Genomic DNA, 22,962 nt, shown 5'->3' with positions numbered 1-22,962 from the left:
GATGCGCTCAGTTCAGTTCGCCAAGTGAAACCTTTGACAGCCAGCCATCATCAGCGTACAGAAAAAGTGATAGTGCAAAAGGCAGAAGAAAAAAAAAGCTGATCCTCGTTTCGTGTGTCGTCTGTGCCTTTTGGGTGACAAGGAAGAAAAAAAAGGCTGTGGTCCAAGTCCCGTCGGTTTGGCCAATCGGTTTTTCTTGGTTCTCGCTGGAATCCGTTGGGAGTTTTCCGTGCCAATCAAATTTCAAGCAGCTGCTGCCAGATTCTGGTGCAAGTGTTGACGGAGTAAACAACAGTACAAAAAGTGTTCCTCGGCAGCATCAGCAGAAGCGAAAAAAAGTTAGTCATCGTCTCCTTATTCTTTGCTATTGTGCGTGCGAGCAAAAACCAGGACAGTCGAAAATGTTGGCCCTGATCAATCGGATTCTGGACTGGTTCAAGAGCCTGTTCTGGAAGGAGGAGATGGAACTGACGCTGGTCGGATTGCAGTACTCGGGCAAGACGACCTTTGTCAACGTTATTGCTGTAAGTATTTCTTTGAGGGGGGAGGGGTACGGGTTGGACCAAGGACAGAGAAGAGGGGTGGAATGTGGTGCACAAGAGTTAGCTAAGCGGCAATGAATCATACGCGTTTACGGATGAGCAATCGGCTTCTGCTAGGGAACTCTCAATTTTGGTTTGAGAATAAGTTCTTTGAGTAGCTTATCTCGGCATTGTAGCTTATCAGCTTGTTGGAAACGATAGCGGGCCGAACGAAATCCAAATCGTTTGGGCTTTGTTGGATTTATTGTCGTGCGAACAATGACATAAGTTTGGAGTTTATTGACTCGACTTAAAATATTGCGATCAAGTTAGTTTTGGTTTTGGTACCTAGTATGGGAACCATCGACCCGTATCATAAATTTGTAGGTGCGGAGTTAGAGGATGAAACTGTCTTGTTTGCTACGCAATTTATTAATCATCTATAGCTTGGTAATTATTACATTAATATTGACGCAGACTGTTTTCATTTTGACTTCAAAGTTGGAGTTTTTTTTTGTATTTTAATTACCATCAGCGCACCAGATTCCGCTCATTTAGGGGAAACTATGTGTTCAAATGTTTAGAATAAAATAACTATTGTGTCGATCAATACCATTTTTACGGCATAATGTAGCTCCAAGTATAGGTAATCAGCGGCAAAATAAAAAGATTTTGAAAAACTTTTATGAAAAAAATATTTAATTGCATTTGTTACTGCTCCTAAGTGTTCCTATTTCCGCTCACGGTAAACAGATTTCGAGACGAACTTACTGAAACATGCATTATTTATGGTTTTTTATGGTCAAACCAAAGCTACTACTACAATAAAGAAGGCTGTATACTAAAATCGACATTTCTTTAAAATTTTGTTTAATTTTTTGCATGAGCGGTTATTGGAACACACAAAAACACCTAGTGATCCAATAACCGCTCACGAGGTCTAGTATTCGACTTCAATATGACAATTCTCAACACTGAGGAAGTTACACGAGTGGCACATCCAGCTCAAGATGGAAGTCCTAGGGATAGCCGTTTAGACCTCTCAATATGTTCAAGCTCGTTATCGTTGGATTGTTCATGGAGGGTAGCGATCACTTGCCGATCGTAGTTTCAATTTCCAAAGGAACACAACAGTCTTCATCCATCGATCTCGCCTACGACCTCACAATCCGTGGTGGGATGACGAATGTAAGGAACTCTATCGCGAGAAATCCGCCGCGTTTAAAGACTTTCGGAAACGTGGTTCAATTGACAACTACGAGCGCTATTCTTCCCTTGAACGCAAGTTCAAAAGCTTGGTTAAAGCGAAGAAAACCGATTATTGGCGTTACTTTGTGGAAGGATTATCGCGTGAGACCTCGTTGAGAACGTTTTGGACCGTCGATAGATGAATTCGTAATACATCGTCGGTTAATGAGGATCGAGAGAGCTCTCCTCGGTGGATTATTGATTTCGCTAAGAAAGTTTGTCCGGATTCCGTTCCTGTTGATCGCGTGCGACAAGATATTCCGGTGGATAGGGACGCCATGGGTAGACCGTTTTCAATGGTTGAATTCTCACTTGCTCTCCTTTCATGTAACAATTCCGCTGACGTCGCAAAGAGGCGTCTAATGAACTTGTTTAATCACTTTCTGGAGTGTAACATTGTTCCGTAGGTGAGAGTAATAGCCATCCAAAAACCCGGGAAACCCGCTTCGAACTATAATTCGCACCGTCCAATTGCGATGTTGTCGTGTATTCGCAAGTTGTTAGAGAAGATGATTCTCTTTCGACTGGATAAATGGGTTGAATCGAATGGCATGCTGTCAGATACACAGCTTGTTTTCGCAGAGCCAAAGGAATGAACGACTGTCTTGCGCTGCTTTCTTCAGAAATTCAACTTGCCTTTGCCAGATGAATTCAGTGTTTTTGGACATGTGCTTTTGATTCAGTTTGTGTCTGTGTCTTTTCCGACAAACTCCACGCAAGTGGCCTTTCTTCAATTTTGAACAATTTTTTGTACAATTTGTTGTCCGAGAAGCATATGAGTTTTACTCATGGCAACTTGTCAATTTCGCGAATTAGCTACATGGGTCTACCACAGGGCTCATGTCTGAGTCCCCTTCTTTATAATTTTTATGTGAGAGACATTGATGACTGTCTCATAGAAAATTGCTCGTTAAGACAGCTTGCAGACGACTGTGTTGTTTCTGTCACAGGACCAACAGCAGCCGAACTACAAGAACCCTTACAAGATACTCTGAACAATTAGTCTATTTGGGCCTTAATGCTAGCCTAATGCTAATTAACCGTAGCGGTAAACGCGCAGCTATTCAGCAAGACCAAGCTGAGGGTCGTGGGTTCGAATCCCACCAGTCGAGGATCTTTTCGGGTTGGAAATTTTCTCGACTTCCCAGGGCATAGAGTATCTTCGTACCTGCCACACGATATACGCATGCAAAAATGGTCATTGGCATAGTAAGCTCTCAGTTAATAAATGTGGAAGTGCTCATAAGAACTGCTGAGAAGCAGGCTCTGTCCCAGTGGGGACGTAACGCCAGAAAGAAGAAGAAGAAGAAGAAAGTCTGATCAGCCTAATCAGCGTTCTGAAAAAGAAAAAAAAAAGAAATTGGACAAACATTATTACGAAGAGCGCTAGAAGCAACAGGAGAAAAGTTGACACTTTAAAAAAATATTATAAAACTATCGTTTACCAAGAGTGTTAAGCAAAAGGTCAAGCTTTTGGCTGGAGTATAGTCACTCAATTATTCACAGTCTGGTGGATATATAATTCCTCTAGCACTAAACCGAATAGCGTCTACGGCTTTTTTACTAGCGCTGCCTCTCCTGTACGTTAAACATAATGTCGGAAGTAGTGCGCTGTATAGATCATCAGATACTCTATACAGCGCACTACTTCCAACATTATGTTTAACGTACAGGAAAGGCAGGGCTAGTAAAAAAGCGGTGGACGTTATTCGGTTCAGTGCTAGAGGGATTATAACTATCGGAGCCAATCGAACATGACAGGTAGAGAGTGCTTGAATCGGTGGGCAGGGTCCTACAACACTTCCCCGAATACCATTACTCCGAATGGTAAATTACCCCGAATAGCAGTTCCCCGAATGCGACACTTCTCGAAAATAAGTGTTGCACTTTGAATGTTCTTTCCAGGATGCTCGCGAATTTGAGCCTAGAAATCCATCTTGCTCGTGAGGTTTATCTAGTAGTGTAATAGTTATCGGCATAATACCTGTTAACATTTCTATCAGTGATTTTTCTTCTTTCTATCATCGGCTGTTCTTTTGAGGTTGACATTATAAGTGTAAATAGTTGTAGGGTTAGGAATCACCAGGTCTAAATAGCAACACGATTTTTGCGTTTGTGAGCTTAAAGCTAAAAATAAATTTTATTTCAGCATGAATTCATTAGTAATCCAAGAACGAACTTACATATTTGGTGTACCAAACTGAAATTACGGATAGGTCGTATCTACCGTACCACTGGTTATAGTTCACTTCTAGAACAACAAATTTTCCAGTTAGTTCCGTGGACGTACCATATTTGACGCGGTTAAGAAAATTCTAAATTCAAACACTTGTCAAATCGTCTAAATCTTTCCGATTTTGTTGAAATTTGAACATATGCTAGCTCAACTATTATAGAATTAAGGAAAAATCAGTAAAAAAATATTAAACGTTTTTTTCTTTATGTTTGATTGACTTTTTGTGGAACACATTAGGTTCCTTAATTGACGCATCAATTCTTCAATGTGCCTAATTTGACGCACTATGTTCCTTATTTGACGCACTTACAAATAATTGCTAAAGTTTAAAGTATACAAGAGTTTCAGTATTCAATAGTTCAATTAATTGAAAAAAGCGCTTTAGAGTGGACATAAAAGTTAGAACCTTTGGAAAAAGTTTTGAATGACGTCATCCGGTAGTACTTTTGCTATGCGTTTAGTTAGTGTAGAAAATAAAACCGGCGATTGAGTTCAATCCATAGTTAAGCATTATTGTTTAGTTTAATGAATTTTCTTCGCGATATCAGACAAGGGCAAGGTTTGAAAACTGTGTTGCGCTGGAACGGGGAAGGTAGTTGCTAAAATAAGGACAAATTGGTCAAAATCTAGAACGAAAACAACCGGTTCCAAAAATGTCCGGTTGAGAATCTTCGTTACTTATAACACGTGAACTACGCGCGCCTACTTGCCCCATGTTCTATGGCACCCTTATGGACCGCGGGACAAATATGCGTAGAACTAACGGCAGTATGGGCCTCGGAATACATCGAGAACCATATATGGGGCCATCCATGAAGTACGTCATGTTATTAGGGGGTGGGAGATGTTCTACCTTCAATTTCAATTCAATTTTTTTAATTTTTCTTCTATTCAAGATGTGACGAATCATATAAGTTTTTTTTAAGGCTCCATATAAAAAGCGTGACCCTACGATGGGCGGGGTTTTTCTAGAAATGGTATTTTTTGTGACACGTATCTCATGGACACCCCCTATTGTATAAATTATACGAAACAAACCATTGAACATACACCTCACCTCCTGACGCATTTATTGAAGCTTCCTTGAAACATTAGGGGACGTCCATAAACCGCGATAAATTGTTCAATTTTCAACCCCTCTCAACCTCGGCCACATTTATTTTATGAAAAGTGCAAATATTTTGTATGAATCGTTGCGTTTCCCTGAACCTTCTCCTCTTCCTAAAAACGTGACGTAATCTATGGATGACCCTTTACATGTGATTACATAAAGCATTGGGTTGTTCTGCGGACGGATTTTTTGAATGCAATCACCATAAATATTTCTTTTCCTATTTTCGATTCAACAAAACGTGCTGAACAAAATAGCAAATAATTAGGAACATTGTGTGCCTAATTTGACGCACAAGATTTTCATACAAAAATATGTCTTAAACCTTAAAAATAGAAAAATTTCGACGTCAATTTATGAATAAAAGAATATTACTGACTGTTGTTGATGATATTGCTGTAAAACAGCACAATATTTTCATGAAAATTGATTAACAATATTTAGCACATTCACTAAGGAATGAAAAAATTGACGCACTTGTCGGATGCATTTTCAAATAATTTTTATTGTTTGCCTATTTTTACTCATAAATAAACTTTTTTTGATTGAAATCTTACAATAACATGTAAATTAAGATTAAGGAATAAATTTTTGAATGCTATTCTGAACTAGAATTAATTTATAATAAAAATAATTAGAAAATGCGTCAAGTTTGGACCCGCGTCAAATATGGTACGTTCACGGTATGTTGTGTTGCATATTTCATTAACCGTACTTACTTTACTTTTATATTTCAAATTTTACGATATTGCATGGTAGATTTAGGTTTTAACGTATAATGATAGATTGTAAGCACTGTAAATAGTATTTTTTTTTGTATGGTATTCAGTTGGAGCTGCCTGACAGCTTAACTTGTCAAGGCTGAACCCTCGGTCTGGCTTTTGCCAAGTTTCCCCTCTACCAGGACCAATACTCAGACGGACTAGGCAATGGCGCCCACATGAACACTGTTTTTTATTAGTATTGTGACGTGGTAGTTTTTGAAAAGTGCCCATATTCCCTTGATTCTGAGAAAAGGAAGCATTGTGAAAATCAGCAGCTCCATCAGAATTTGTTTGAAATAGTTGTGTAGTAGTGTCATTACTAATACTGTCTAGACGAAATGGTTTTGAATAATTTGTCATTCAAGTGCTATTCTGATTACTCCTGTCTTTTACGTAAGATTAGAGTCTTAAATGTCAATTGTCGTCAAGTTTTAACAAAATTAGGCTGTTTAGTAGTAGTTCTAGTTAATTTTATTTTTTGTTGTTAAAAGTGTTTATTGGTCATTACGTTCATATATCCTTAAAGAAAAAAGTCGCTTTCCTTGTCTGTTCAACATTTTTTCGAAACTAACAAGTGTACCCTGATGATCGATCTCAGCGTCTTACTTTCCATAGTCATTTTATAGTGAATATTGAAGAGTAAAGTTACCTTAGGCTTCTATTACAGTCTCCTACATGATTCACTTTTCGGTGGCAAATGCAATGCTTCACAACGCCTACTTTCTACTTGTAAATTTTGCGAAAATGAAGCTGGAATTAGATTATTTATACCGCTGTTACAAAAGAGGTATTTCTTATTATGGCAATGTAAAAACCATATTAAAATAAGATTGTCGCCACTTATTTCTACTCAGTGAATCTACTAGTCATTTTCCTAAGAGTTCCTATGTATTCCCTACGTCGTATATGATAACGATGTATCTAACTAGCTAATAGTAAGAGTGGCTACGGATCATTCTGGTTAGCAAAAGGCAAACTGAACGTCACCAATAGTATTAATGTCCACTTCGAATAGATTAATTATTTGAAATGGGCATCAATTCTATCAATGACGCAGAATGTCCGTTGGATCACATCCGAGATATTATTGCGTCTATGCCATATGAATTATGACGCGGCTTTAAGCAAAAAGTGCCAAAATGTGATACCACCACTACAGGTTACGCCTTTGGTTTCCATCATATGGGCTAATGGATTATGCCCTCCCATCGCGGCAAGGTCGCATAACCAAGGGGAGGGTGTAAGCACTGTAAATAGTATTTTAAGCAAAATTGTACATAATAGGTAATTCCATTAACAAAGAACCAATAAATATTTTCTTACGTTATCACTCGGCTTGCTTCGCTGTATGCTGTATTGTTCGATCTTATACATATCCTGCCAGTCATCTAGATTGACAACTGTGAGCCGAGTACGGATGGAAACTGGTATTATTGATTTGTGGCAGTGCCACCAGAATTACGGGTCTTGTCGTTACATACCCCCTCCCGTAAACCATGGTGAAGGGTTGAACTCTCAGGCTTTTCTTCATCTGGTTTACAACTATCGAAAACGTCAAGAACTGCTAGTTTAACCGCAGCTCTTTTAAGTATCCCTGTTGCTGTCTTCACTAGGGCTTGTCGAACTCTACCATCTCTACCAGGAAAGACCTGAATCACGCGGCCTCGGATCCACTGGTTCCTTAAGGTACCGTTTACAGCCAAAACTAGATCTCCCACTTTTAGATCCTTCACCTCCTCGTGCCACTTAGACCTGCGTGTGATCACAGGCAGAAACTCTTTGATCCACCTCCGCCAGAGTTGATCAGTGATGTGTTGGGCAAGTTTCCAGCTACTCCGTAGCGTAGCGTGTTCTGGGACTGGTTCCGTAGGCAGGATCTTCGCTCCATTAGAACTCCCAAGGAGAAAATGATTCGGGGTAAGAGATTCCTCATCTGCTGACTCCAAAGGTACATACGTCACAGGTCTACACTGCCCATAAACGCATAATTGTCCCATGTGAATAGGAAATCCAGCAAACATGGGACTGACATGCGTTTATGGGCAGTACAGTTGATCATAGCCTCGGCTTCAAAAAGGATCGTCTCCAAGGTTTCATCGTCGGGGCGGCGAGGAGAATCTAATATGGTGCCGACTGCCGCCTTAACTGAACGCACAAGACGTTCCCATGCCCCACCCATATAAGGCGTAGAAGGTGGGATAAAGTTCCACTTTGTTTGTGCGCTCGTAAAAGTGAGTGCAATTGTTTCGTTGCGGGATTTTATCTCATTGGCCAATTCTTTGCTTGCACCCTGAAAACAAGTGCCGTTATCGGTGTAAAATTCTGCAGGGGTTCCTCGTCGAGAAACGAATCTGCGAATAGCCATAATGCAGGATACGGTGCTGAGACTGTGGACGACCTCGAGGTGGACTGCCCTTATAGTTAGGCAGGTAAATAGTGCCACCCAACGCTTCGCCTGGCTTCTGCCGACCTTTACGAAGACCGGCCCAAAGTAGTCCAAACCCACATATGTAAATGGCCGGATAAAGGGTCTGAGACGAACTTCTGGCAGAGGAGCCATTACCGGTGGTTTGGGAGATGCTTTTGCTACTCTACACCAGTTACAGTTTCGCATTACTCGACTTATTAATGCTCGAAGCTTGGGGATGTCGAAACGTTGCCTTAGTTCGTTGGTAATGGTTTCTCTATTTGCATGCCGAAATCTGCAGTGAAATGATTCCACTAGTAGTACTGTTATTGGGTGCTTATCAGGCAGGATAGCAGGAAACTTTGCCTCGTACTGTATGAAAGGCGCCGAACCAATTCTTCCCCGCATAGTAGAACTCCGTCTTCGTCCAGAAAAGGCCATCGCTTGTATATATGGCTGGATTTTGGTACCGCGCAATGGCGAGCTTCAGGTGGTCCTTGAGTTTTCTGAAGAACTGTAATTTCGTCATGAAAGGTTTCAGCTTGTGCGGTTTTCCAAAGGAACTTCTCTAACCTTGCTAGCTCTTCATGGCTAAGTATTCCGTTGATTGGTGGACGTCCTTCCATCCTGCATTTCAGGTTGTTAACATACCGCAAGACATATGCGGTCGTTCGTTGCAATTTAGTCCATTTGCTAAACCTTGCAGGATTTACAACTGAAGATTGAACTCGGTGAAGATGAACGGGGCGCAGTTCTTCCTGTGTTGTTGCAGCTTGTATTTGTTCTGGCCAACACCTTTCGGTTTGCTTCAAGAAATTGGGTCCTCGAAACCACGGACTGTCTGATTTTAGATTCGGTCCATTCTTCCATTTAGTGGCTTCGTCAGCCGGATTTAGTTTAGATGGAACCCATCGCCAATTATCTACGTCGGTTGACAGCAATATTTCACCAACGCGAACTGCCACAAACTTGTGGTAGCGCCGATGTTCCGATTGTATCCAAGCAAGCACCGTTTTGGAATCACTCCACAGAAAAAACTGCGGAATGGGGATAGTGTGGTTCTGTTTTACCGATTCCAGGAGACGAGTTCCAAGAACGGCAGCTTTCAGCTCCAACCGCGGTACAGATATAGTATTAATAGGTGCCACTTTAGTCTTGGCTGTTACCATCGCTACCTGTACCTGCTCTCTAACTGGTAGTCTGAAGTAGGCGACGCACGAATAGGCAGACTCGCTAGCGTCTACGAATATGTGCAGCTGAAGTAGATCAAAGCTGCTGGGGAAGGGGGAACGAAAATTACATCGGGGAATTCTCAATGACGCTAGCTGCTCGAAGAACCCGGTCCATTGCTTCCATCGTGCCAAGCTGCTCTCACCGATTGGATCATCCCAGCCAATTTTGGAAATCCAAGTCTCTTGGATTAGTATCTTCCCGTGAACCAAGAAGAACGAAATGCAGCCTAGTGGATCAAACAAACTCATCACTACTTTCAAAACTTCTCGCTTAGTCGGTACATAATGGTCTGCCAGCACCGTTTGCAGATCAGGACGAAGCGCAAATGTATATGTAAATGCATCTTCAGCCGGTATCCATCTCATTCCAAGAACTGATTCCGTGGATTCACCACGAGATAACAACAGATTCTTTGAGTTGTCACTTGGTAGTTCCCCTACCATTCGCAATACATCCGCTGAATTTGAAAGAATATTGCGAATTTCAAATCCTCCCAGTGAGTGTACGAGTTTCACTTCATTAACTACCTGAACCGCCTCCTGGATGGTTTGGAAGCTATCCAAGTAATCATCCACGTAGGGGAAGTGGTGGTAAAATGAACAGGGGTGGTAAAATGAACACCGTGCCTTTTACCGAGAAAAAACAAATTTCAATGAATTTTTATCACACACGGACGATTTAGAGCATATATCTGAGTGTTCGGATTGATACGGAGTTCAATTGAAGTGAAAATATCAACGAAAACTCAGATTTTAGAAAACATCGTTTGAAAATTGGAGCTGACGTAACTTTTGGCTCGGAGGTCTTGAGGTTTTTCAGTGATCTGAATATCGTTGTGATGTTATGTCAAATCTGAAACTTTTACATTTCTTTTTGAATGGGTTACAATCATTTATAGATATATTTTAGGGAATGCAGCGAAAATTGTTAAAAAATATTAGTTTTGCTCACGTTTTTTGTTTGATGTTCATTTTACCACCAACAGCTGTTCATTTTACCCACATAGTGCAGGTAAAATGAACATTTCAATTGTTTTTTGCTAGCGATAAAAATAAGTGAAAATTTAGCTATTTTGGTCTGAGTTCGTGTTCCTGCTTTAGCTAACATCCCTGTTTTTGATCTTGAGCGATAACATTATACAAATTCCTCGTTTTTCTACCAGAAACAAGATGATATCCTTAAGGTGTTCATTTTACCACCCCTTCCCCTAGTGGTTTTCGTGAATAGCTATCGCTGCTCGTGGATATTGTTCTGCGAACTCCTGAGCGTTGCGGTTCTTTACAAATTGCGCCGATGCTGGCGAACAGGTAGAGCCAAATGTTGCGACCTGCATTACGTAGATTTGCGGTGTTTCAGAGGGATGTTCCCGCCAGAGAAAGCGTTGAGAGTGTTGATCTTCCTTTCGAATTTTAATCTGGTGGAACATCTCTTTAATGTCCCCTGTTACAGCCACTGGATGTTGGCGAAAGCGAGAAAGCACTGCCGGTAGTGGAGTCAAAAGATCCGGACCTTTGAGGAGTTTGGAGTTAAAGGACACATCACCAACCTTTGCCGATGCGTCCCATATTAGCCGCAGTTTATTGGGCTTTTTGGAATTTATTACGACACCTAGGGGGAGGTACCACGTCCGCTTGATATCGCAAGAGAACAGCTCTTCATTTTCTATTCGGCGGGCATAGCCCTTTTGTTCATAGTCACGTAGTTGTTGAGTCACCCGTTCTCCTAAAGCTGGATCTTGGCGTAATTTGCGTTCTAGAGATAGGAGTCGAAGAAGTGCCATGCTATAGCTGTCAGGAAACTCTACCTCGTCGGTTTTCCACAGCAAACCTGTTTCGAAACCCTTATCGATGCGCCTGGTTGTTGTTTCCAGGAGCATGTTAGCTCGTTTGTCGTCTTCAGATTCGGTCTGGATTCCAGAAGCTATCATGTTGCTTTCGATGGCGAAATACTCGCGAAGTTGTTCGTTGAGCAATTTATCGAAATTTGACGGAACAGCGACATGAATATTCACGGCCACGTTCCGAATCGGACTAGCAGGGACTCCACCGTATATACTCCAACCGAGATGACACTTGACAGCCACTGGATCATGTGGTCCTCCTTCACGCAGTTTCCTCGGCTCGCATAAGCTGAGATTGTTGAGTCCAATGAGTAGCTTGGGCTGAACATTGGTATAGTCTTCGATTGGCAACCCCCGTAGGTACGGAAAACGTTGGACCATTTCTCCATAACGAAGCGTTTGTGACGGGAGAACCAGACAGCTTACGGTACGAACATGATGGAGATCAGGAAGCGACGCGCTATTTTTTGCGGTGATTTTCAATTGTATTCTCTGCGAACTGGATTCCTCTCGGGAGACATTTCCCGTCCATTGTAGCGTTAACGGTTCGGTTGGCCCCGTTGCATTCAACTGTTCGGCAACGGTCTCCTCAATCAACGTTTCCGAGGAGCCTTCGTCAATAAAGGCGAAGATTAACAGATTCTGTCCATTTCCGTGTAGCATGACAGGAACTATCCTGAACATACAAACCTGGTCAGTAGACAAATGGCTAGCGGATATTCCAGTTTGAGAATTCGTTGGCGCACCATGGAGCAGCGTATGGTGTTTATGGCGACAGCCTTCCACTTCGCAACCTTTCCACGACCGACAAGGCCATTTACCGTGGTTATTCAGGCATGTACGGCAAAGGCTCTTCTGTTCCGTCAGTTTCCATCGATCTTCGGTATTGAGCGATTTGAAGCGCGCGCATTCGTTCAATCGATGACCCTCTCGGCTACAGCATGGACACGGTTTCCCAGATTTCCCGGTTCTAACCATTGATGAAGATGGCGTTGAAGTAGCTACATATCCTGGAGAGTGAGTTTGAACGATACCTTTCTTCATTTTCACCCTCTCATTTTTCCCGGACCTGTCGAGTGTAGGAAGCTCGTAGGAAACTTGGCTCGCAGTCGCAACCATTCCAGACAAGAACTCCCCAAATGATTGAAGCGTAGCTATCGGGAGACGTGACTTATAAACCGCCCATTCCATTTTCATCGATCCCGGCAGTTTTTCTACTAGCTCCTGCATGAGGGCCGGATTCGAGAGGTGTACATTTTGGTCTGCCGCAACTAGATGATCTACTAAGGTCTGAACTGCAATGCCAAATTCTATTACGGTCTCCAAACGATCGTACCTAGGCGTCGGAACGTGATGAATTTTTTCAAGCAGCGACCGTATCAGCAGCTCTGGTCTTCCATAGAGCGTGCGTAGAATTTGAATAACGTGCGGTACGCTTGACGGGAGCAATAGCTTGCTACGTACGGACTCTAGTGCGTTACCTTCAAGACATTTCTTAAGACGTATCAAGTTTTCAACGTCGGTGTATCCGCATGCCGTCGTCGACTGTTCAAAGCTTGTTATGAAGAGCGGCCAGTCTTCTGGTCGGCCACTGAACTTTGGCAAGTCTTTCCCCAACTTGTCTTGCTGCCAACTGATTAGTGTTAAATTCAGCTGAGGCGCCAGATAGTGCAACGGGATTCCCGCACGACTGAAGTTGCGATTGGCTTAATTCGTTTCCAGCGCTGGTGATCATCAGTGGATGTTGTTGCGGGTTTCGAGCAGGCATCGACATGTTAGATTGAACGGGTGGCTGACAGGCATTTGGAGGCTGATAAGCTTGTTCAATGGCTGCCGAGACGGGGATTTGCGGAAGTACTGACTGCGGTGGAATATGCGATGTTCGGAGCATTGGTGCGGCGGAGGATTGAACGGGGTGCGGAATGGTGGACCTCATTAGTACAGGCATCGAGGTACTTGGCACGGTTGCAGAAACCAGTGTTTGAACGGGCGCCGGAAAGCTGGTAGGAATGGGCGATGCAACGGACACCGACGTTGTGGCAGCTGGTTGTATCAACGCGGGGGGTGGCAGGATGGTGTGAACAAGTGCGTCCGTGGGGAACGGACACGGGTCTTCTTGTTTTGCCAACCACGATGAAACCTTCTCGATTGAATCAATATTCGAACATTCGGACATTTGTTTCAGAAGTTCGTTCTTTTTCTCCAGGGACTGCTGCTTCATAAGTTTGCGCTTTTCCAAAATTTCCTTCTCTTCCTTCAGCTTCAATTCCCGTAGGCGATTCTCCTCATCCAACAACTTCTTTTTTTCCTCCAGTTGTCTATGGGCTTCCTCCAATTCGCGCTTCTTAAGTTCCTCTTCCGCGTCTAAATCTTGCTTCTGCTGCATCTCCTGTTCTTCCAGTAGTTTCATCTGCGCTTCTAACATGGCCAATCGTGTAGCGGAACTGATACTAGATGGGGCTGGGTTAGCTCTCGTGGTTGTTTTCTTCGACGATGCTCTTGACGATCTCTTGTCTTGCTTATCCGGTGGTTTCAACGACTGCTTCGACTTACCTCCGGTGTTCTTCAACTTACATACGCTGCAGAAGTATGGTTGGTTCGTTAGGCTTCTATCCACACCGGCGCATGTAAAGTGCTCCCATTCCTGACATGCATCGCAGGCGACCATCTGCTCTTCGGCCGAATCGGGACGCTCGCATTTCTTGCAACTGAATCCAGTGGCATTGTGATGTCCATCCATATTTCTCCCTCGTACAAATATCTTTAAGATTTGTAGGGTTAGGAATCACCAGGTCTTAATAGCAACACGATTTTTGCGTTTGTGAGCTTAAAGCTAAAAATAAATTTTATTTCAGCATGAATTCATTAGTAATCCAAGAACGAACTTACATATTTGGTGTACCAAACTGAAATTACGGATAGGTCGTATCTACCGTACCACTGGTTATAGTTCACTTCTAGAATAACAAATTTTCCAGTTATGTTGTGTTGCATATTTCATTAACCGTACTTACTTTACTTTTATATTTCAAATTTTACGATATTGCATGGTAGATTTAGGTTTTAACGTATAATGATAGATTGTAAGCACTGTAAATAGTATTTTAAGCAAAATTGTACATAATAGGTAATTCAATTAACAAAGAACCAATAAATATTTTCTTACGTTATCACTCGGCTTGCTTCGCTGTATGCTGTATTGTTCGATCTTATACATATCCTGCCAGTCATCTAGATTGACAACTGTGAGCCGAGTACGGATGGAAACTGGTATTATTGATTTGTGGCAGTGTCACCAGAATTACGGGTCTTGTCGTTACAATAGTTTAATCAGTGATTGTACCTTCTTTGAGTTTTAGTCTGTTCTTTCCAGGCGTACTGTGTGTAGGGGCCTTCCTTAGCCGAGTGGTTAGAGTCCGCGGCTACAAAGCAAAGCCATGCTGGAGGTGTCTGGGTTCGATTCCCGGTCGGTCCAGGATCTTTTCGTAATGGAAATTTCCTTGACTTCCCTGTGCATAGAGTATCATCGTACCTGCCCCACGATATATAAATGCGAAAATGACAACATAGGCAAAGAAAGCTTTCAGTTAATAACTGTGGAAGTGCTCATAAGAACACTAAGCTGAGAAGCCGGCCTTGTCCCAGTGGGGACGTCAATGCCAAGAAGAAAAAGAAGCATACTGTGTGAGTTAAAGTCATGACGATAAATGCGATTCGTCTAAACTGCCCCTATTCGCATAATTATCCCATGTGAAAACAGTCTCAATATCAGCATTACCATCTCACATGACCCTTAAAGAATAGCTGATGATTAAAAGAAGGATAAATCTTTGATTTCAAGAGCATGAATTCAAATAAAAATCAATTGATGGAGTATATTTTGAAGTAGGAAACACATCGTCCTATTGAGGAGAAGTTTCTCATTCCCTGAGCTTTAGATTGTCTTTGTCATATGCGTCAATTTGACCTCCAACGAACAAGAGAATACGTGTGCAACATCAACTTGATATTCCATTAAATATATTTGGCGTTAATTGAATCCTCATTTTGGAATTTTCATAGCAATAATATTCGGGATTTTATTGGTCCATTCGGGGAAATGGCATTCGGGGTAACGGACTATTTGGGGCCTTGGTTTTCGGGGTTTTGACTTTCGGTGTGATGGTATTTGAGGAAATGTTATAGGATCACTGGGCAGTATTGTGACCGTTTGGATATTTAAATCAGCACAAAATACGAAATTATTCGCATTACAAGAAAACTTAACACTACTTTATTGGTATTACAACAAAAGACTTCAAAAATATTCGGCGAAATTTGATCCTAATGAAACTCATCGGCTGATCGATAAAATATATTATTTTGTCATTGTCCAAGCAAGAAGGTCACTTGAAGGGTTGAACTGTTTGCTCAGTTGCCAGCAGGCTTGTTCCTTGCTCTTGACTTATTCTCTTTCTCCCCCTTTTAATGATCAGCTACAATAGAGAAGCGATTTTACCCACACACAAACTGAGCGTACGTGATCTGCGGGATGAAGAGTTGACACGATTGTGTTGGCTTATTTTCATTCTCACAGTGGTAAAGAGTTTGTTTTGACAACCTCAGTGCTTAAAAGAGAAAGAGATTATTTTCTCCCTTTCTCAGTTATGAGGAGAGCATTTTTTCCCATTTCTCAGTTTGGGGAAGAGCAATTCCCGACAGCTCTTTGCTGTCTCTTTGTAGCTCTTTGCCCAAAAGGGCAAAGAGAAAAGCGAAATCATGCTCTTGCGTTGACGGAGAAACCAACCTCAGTTCATCCCAAAAGCAATGATGATGTGTTTGTAGAGCCTCGCAGCTATCTAGAGCTGTCAAATGGAAGATGTGCGTTTGGATAGAGCCAACGTTTCCCTCCACTCTCTCAGCCACGGCTTATTCAACCAACATAATTGTTGTGAGCGTACGAGGTCGCTCCATCTATCAGATCAAGATGAGCAAAATAAAGCCTGAGTTGCCAGTGATTTTAATGAGATTATTACGTTGCCACCCAAGTAACATTGATAGCTGAACAACAGCTTATTCAGCTAGAATGATGCTTGTATAGCCTCGTTTCAGCTGAATAAGCTGTTATTCAGCTACTAATGTTGCCTGGGCAGTTATTAGTATTTTTTATTCGCCAGACTGTGAGTAGAGTGACCGTACCCTCGAAGTTTTTGAAGTCCAGAAGGTACAAAAACGAAACGACTCGCAGAATGTGGTAGTGAAATCATGGGCACGTCACTGGCCAATTCTGACAAAAACATCTTGTTGCGTAATGAATTATGAAACCTACATTAGGCGGACCTAAATCCTGCTAAAACCCCAAAGTTGAGACGGTTTGAAAAAAAAGTGATATTATGAAACAGGAATTACGCAAACATCAATGTTGCAATTTCAATGTTGCACAAAATTTCATAAAGGGTCATAAAATAATACTAAGCGCATTTTAATTTGAAGAAAGAGAACATGGCAAACCTAAGGGGCATAATGAACACCCGGGGCGAAATGGACATCTATGAGAATATCTTCATCAAAAGTGCATACACAGCATGAAATCTGTACTGCATTTGAAATGTTTTACGGTAAAAAAGTTTATGTTTTGCTGCAATTGTCCTTTGAAATTTGACTTTTAATTTTCTCAGCTTTAAACTGCCATACAGTTAACTCACTGTATGCCAGTTTACTAACTCGATGGTCCCTTGAATATCGAGTTATGGAGAGTTGACTGTATAAGCAAGACGGTGGGAGAATCTATTTTTTGAGCAAAATAACGAACCCAGAAAGGATCTTTTTAGCTCTTATGATAGAGGAAGAGCCCTTTCACATATCGGAATGGCTGACAGACATTAAATATATTGGAATCATTAAATTTCAAGCAAGTTTTCATTTTGCTCCGATACCTTTTTACTAGCCTTGCTTTGGACCTAATTTTCTATCTCACTTTTCTGGCATGTGATATGATTTTTATTACCATGAATGAATGTAGCACGTCGTACTAACATAAATCTTGAAAAATAGCCGGGAATAATTTGAAAAAAAAGTCATTGTATGGTCTTAAAACAAGCATTTGCTTGATGTGTCCATTATGCCCCGAATTCCCCTATGTGGCGGACATCGAAGTTTTCATTCAGATTAATCGATTTTTTGAATCTATATTTAGTTCATATAAAATCAAGTAAATCGATTTTGTTTTCATTCGATTTTTCGCTTCGATTCATTAATGAATTGATAAAAATAAATTTAAAATTTCGAATCAGCTTTGGAGTATTCATATGTGTCATTAGATTCCATGAGTGGTTTTCTTTAAACATATTGGCAAACACGCCTAGGGCGAAAAGCCACTATAAAAAAAACATATTTTAACATTTAATGCATTTTCATTTGGTCTCAATTCGGACGGTGTTTAATTTTCAAACATTCCTAAACATCGAATCAATTCGGAAACATCGATTGGAAGGATTCGATTGAATCGGTGAATCGATTCGACAGTTCAAACACGAATCGATTCAGTAACATGGATGTTTTGGTTAAGCTTGCTCAACGATAACCGTAAGGTGGTTTCTAGGTGCAATGCGTCGGAGGCTAAGGATAATATATGTGTCTACTATACCCCTCATATAGAGCATGAACTGGTTTGCGTGGGTCGTAAGGGATGCGGCAACCGTCCTCCGACGTCAAGTTGCAATTTTTGCATTCATTATCGTGTTTTTTGAACAAGTGGGAAATCTGCGCTGAGAAGGTAACTCTGGAAGTGTGGGGATGCCGTACCAACGATGACCTACTAAAACCAGCCCTAGCACTATACATGAGCAATTCTCGCTGATTTGCGCAAGTGGTGTACAGAGTACACCAACATTACCTTTGCCCTCAGACCCTCATCTTCCCGGAACCATCTTACGATATTTCTTCGGGGAGGGGCTAGTGCTTATAGCACTTAACACGTGTAGCAGAAGTAGCCTAGGCAAACTGCTTCTCCTTGCCGACTTAAACAATGTTTTTATCTCTATTATATTTTCCGAGACGTGTCCCCTCCGCATGTAGCGAGCATGCGATATCTCACAACAATGAAACGGGGGCAATCTAACACGACATCCTCGGCTGTTTCCCTTCCCCATGGTTTCTTTTATACCAGTCTGACACATATAGTATTAGTCGATGGGTACATCTACCTTTGGAGGAGTTATTTTATTCCTGCTGCCAACCTCACGGCAATGATGCACACGATCTCTTCAGAAACCGTTCGATATACGCTTGCTACTCTTAAGCACATGATCCTATACGTACTCCACAGCCGCCTTAGGTTTCTGCTCGTTCTAAGCACTTTTGGCCAGATTGGTCCTCCATACCTCAGTATGGATAGCACCACGCCTGGCAAGAGCTAGTGTTTGCTGGCAATTACAGCAGAGATGTTAGACATCATCCTCGAAAGCGCCGCTATAGCCGTAGCATATTCTACGTGGCTAGCAAAGCTGAGCTTGTCATCGATCATTACCCCAAGATGCCTAAGGGATTGCTTGGACTCTATGGTGCAATCTCTTGTAGAATTATTTAGCAAGAAGATGGTTTAGAGATTCCAAAAACTCACCAGCAATAGCATCGCAGATACTTCAATGATTCCTTCAGGAGTCAATCAAGAAATTCAAGAATTAGTAATTCAACTACTTCAAGCAAAGCTCTGAGCAGGGATTCTGAAAGAGATCCCTTTAGAAAATTTATGTCATGTATTTCGATGTTTAGTGATACATACAAGAGATCGTATAAGTTTTTTTTTTCAATAATAATTGAGCTAATTGTACCTATTCGATATAGCTAGCATTTGTCGAAAATCGGTAGAACTTTTGTGCTACCATGGGAAAGAGAATATTAAGTTACCTTGGACGTTACCAATTACCAAGTCCGGTGAACCTTGAATGCTTGATATACGTCCTTATCCGTCCTACCACTATTATTCCCTTTACAAATCAGTACTAATAAACGCTTTTCCGCTCCATTTCAGTCCGGTCAGTTCTGCGAGGACATGATCCCAACCGTTGGCTTCAACATGCGCAAGGTGACCAAGGGCAACGTCACCATCAAGGTGTGGGACATTGGCGGTCAACCGCGCTTCCGATCGATGTGGGAACGATACTGCCGGGGGGTCAACGCCATCGTGTAGGTGTCACTCTAGTCGTCAACCCCTTATCTTATCCTATCGGGAGCATCCGAGCTTGCTGGCGGCTGATAGCAAACTAATTGTTGCTCGCCCTGCCAGCGTTGTTTGGTTGCAACGATTTATAACTCAGGGGATTAATGGAAACAAATTTTGTACTACATTTTAGCTACATGGTTGATGCGGCGGATTTGGATAAGATGGAAGCTTCCCGAAACGAACTGCATTCGCTGTTGGATAAGCCGCAGCTGGCCGGCATCCCGGTGCTGGTGTTAGGCAACAAACGAGACATTCAGGGAGCGTTGGACGAGCCCGGACTGATTGAAAGGATGTGAGTATCGAGTTTTAGATTTGATTTAGGATTCCAGAAGAGTTGACCTTCGATAAATTACAGTCGAAATTTCAGTTGAAATTGTGCATAGTCAAGACTTTGATTTCTTACAGTCAGGGTGTCCAGACACCCTGTTGCAGTCATGAATGGTAATTAACCAGCCTGACAAATTTTATCCCTCCTCAAGGTGATTATAAAACGAAGACAAAATTCAAAATTTTCTATTTCACAGATGTAAAGAACCTGACATCCGTTCGCGTTAAAATTTGAACGATTGGTTGCATGCTGGTTATAATCAATCGACCAAATTGAAGGTTGAGAGTATGCAAATATTAAGTTATCTATTCTTATCTACTGAAGTATTCCATCGAACTGAAGTCTCTCTAATAAATATCTACTAAGCTACCCTCAAGGATGTGATGAGCATTAGAATCGCTGCCCACAATCAGTTGAAGGCCTTTTGTTCCGTTTGAAATCATCTGTTGGGGATGGTTCATCATGTGGTGAATAAACCAAATAATCAATGTATTTTCCATTGAGTTCACCAATAGAAACGTCGATTGCATTAGCAGTTACATTTCTGGTAGTTGACTCAGAAGTGAGTGTAGCAATAATTGCGTTATGAACGAGCGCGCATGCACGAGACAAAGCACGAGAATCTGCCATTTCATGTTTGCTGAAAGTAGCAAAAACTGGGTCCACAAAGTTGGCTAGACAGAAGTTTCCCTTACGAAAATAAGGTTCTTCAACAAGCGTCACTTGGGCTGTATCATTTTGCATAAATCTACAAAGATTGATCGTTGCTGTTCTTTTATGCTGAACATTGATCTGAGCTATCATAACCGTAGCTAGCTATTCACTACTCAAACTAAGCAAGATTGAGCCTTTGGCAATCTCAGTAGTAAAAAGACCGGCAGCAAAAAAAATCAGTTCGGTATCTATTAAAAGTCGCCAAAGGCAAAAAAGCACAGAATACACTGTGTAAAACGCATTATGCATAATCTAATTTACCCTCATTGTCTATCGAAACTAAGTGAAATTTTACCTCCGCCATATCTTCCGCAGGAACCTCTCAAGCATACAGGACCGGGAGATCTGCTGCTATAGTATCTCGTGCAAAGAGAAGGACAACATCGACATCACCCTTCAATGGCTGATCGCCCACTCCAAGAGCCAAAGCCGTTAAGGAAGCTGCACTCGTCATCTTCGTCGTTGTTGTTTTCGCTGCGGCTCAGGTGTGTCGGTTTGTGTGCGTGTGAGTGTGCGTTTGTTGGATATGTACCAGCAGGGGTTTTTAACAAATCAACGATGGTTTAACGAGGTTGGGAAACCGGGCAAGTAGGGCTAATAGAGACTGATGGCGGCCATCATTCACTGGTACCGACATCGTGCGCATACGATCTCCGTTTTAGCAAAGACCAACAAGGATTTAAGAATGAGGACACAATTCTAGTACATCTAGCTGAATATGCGGCACATCATAAGGTATAACGGGACAGCTGCTCGAGTATAAGACTTCCCTGGGATCGTTCGCTTGGTAGGAATGCGGAAACGGTGTGTTCTGCGAATCTCAACCCGGTACGGTCTATTATAATGAACAGTGTTAAGTATAAGGTGTAGGCATGAAAGCGATTGGTTATAAGTTCTAACAGTTAAGCAAAATCTTGTTTTAAAATATACAATTGTTCTCAAATGAAACCACATGAAATTATCCAAACAGCTATGTAAAAGTTGATGAGAAACAGAGAATGTGTTAGATCCAGTCGATTGTACGCCCTCTAGGGTTCGTGGGTATAATTCCGAGAAAATTGAAACATCTGAAAGCTAAAGCAATCAGCAGTTAGTACGCAAAACAAACGCCAAATGATTCACAGTACCAACTAGAGCAAGCAACACAGCAACAAACCGGAGCACGAACACACACTCTTACTAATCTCAATGAAATGCACGCAGGAAAAGTAATTCTGCTAGGAGACAAAAAATTAAACCAATCTGCTTTTTAGATAACATGTTGTTACACGAGTGTGCGCGGTTTTGTGAATGTGACTCTTTTCTGGCTTAGTTCGTTTCCGGTTCAGTCTCGGTCTACGTTTATGCGATTCCCTTGATCGTCTTACGACCTGAGTTCCCGATTCGATTTCACAGTGTTCTATTATGAATCCTTTCTTCTGTAGAGAGTGTATGCGAGAGAAATCCAAGTGCGAGTGAATTGACCCCCTCAATTGATAGTATCAAAATATCGAAAAACAAATGCAAACAGACACACACAGTTGAACATATTATTCTCTAGCGCTATACTGATATTTTTCGATGTTAAGAAAAACGAGAAACGAACCAATTCTATTGAACATTTCAAAGGCTTTTTATTCATATTCATTTATATTTTATTTTCTTTTATCTACGAGAAATGAATTTATATTTTTCCTTCCTTATGTTTAAGCAAACTCCATTTTAATCAAAGAAATTCTAGGTTTCGCGCAGTGATATGTTGAGTAATATTAGGGCTTAATATAAATAACAAAGTCAAGCCGATAAGGTCGTCGGGAGGATAAGAATAAAATTAATCACTTTGTTGATCGTTACGATGCCATTATCGATAGTTGAACGCTTTCCAAAGGGTTCCCATTGATTTCCGATTTACATAGTAGTGTCATTGTCAAAGGTAAAATCCCTATAATATAAACCAGTTTTCTACATAGTGACAACTACAAACTGTTCACGTTTCCAAAATCTTATCTTGGGTATTATTTTATCGGCCTCTTTCAGCAAATACTGCTATGACCTATTTTGTTTTATTAGCGTTAGCACAATGGTGAAAAATTGCAAGCGAATAAATTAATCATTATGACAAAATAAAGAGGAAAAGGAAGAGATAAACCAGTAGTTAGTAGATGATACAAAGCAAACAACTGGAAACTAAGAATGGATATGATTAATAATAAATTGATTACTAAATCTTATACTGTATATAATGACAACATATGATAATAATAAAATATTATATATGACTAAAACATAAGCAGAGTTTGACTGTCCATTCAACTTTCTGGGAAAACGTTATTAATTGTATATTTGGTCGGCGTTAAGTCAGAGTGGACCAAGCGACA

At 41.4% G+C, this 22,962-nt stretch overlaps 1 protein-coding gene across 1 annotated transcript; it reads left to right on the top strand.

The window, feature by feature from the left end:
• On the top strand, nt 1–22,740 carry LOC5568914 (ADP-ribosylation factor-like protein 8). Its single transcript, XM_001658188.2, has 4 exons — nt 1–524; nt 19,372–19,526; nt 19,694–19,855; nt 20,921–22,740. Exons 1-4 carry the CDS (start codon nt 402–404, stop codon nt 21,039–21,041), a joined length of 561 nt encoding a protein of 186 aa, XP_001658238.1. The 5' UTR covers nt 1–401; the 3' UTR covers nt 21,042–22,740.
• Nucleotides 22,741–22,962: the final 222 nt, after the last annotated feature.

This window comes from Aedes aegypti, chromosome 1 (assembly GCF_002204515.2).
Source record: "Aedes aegypti strain LVP_AGWG chromosome 1, AaegL5.0 Primary Assembly, whole genome shotgun sequence".
Taxonomy (NCBI): domain Eukaryota; kingdom Metazoa; phylum Arthropoda; class Insecta; order Diptera; family Culicidae; genus Aedes; species Aedes aegypti.
Note: the sequence above shows the minus strand (reverse complement) of the source record. Positions and strands in the feature narration are given on the sequence as shown.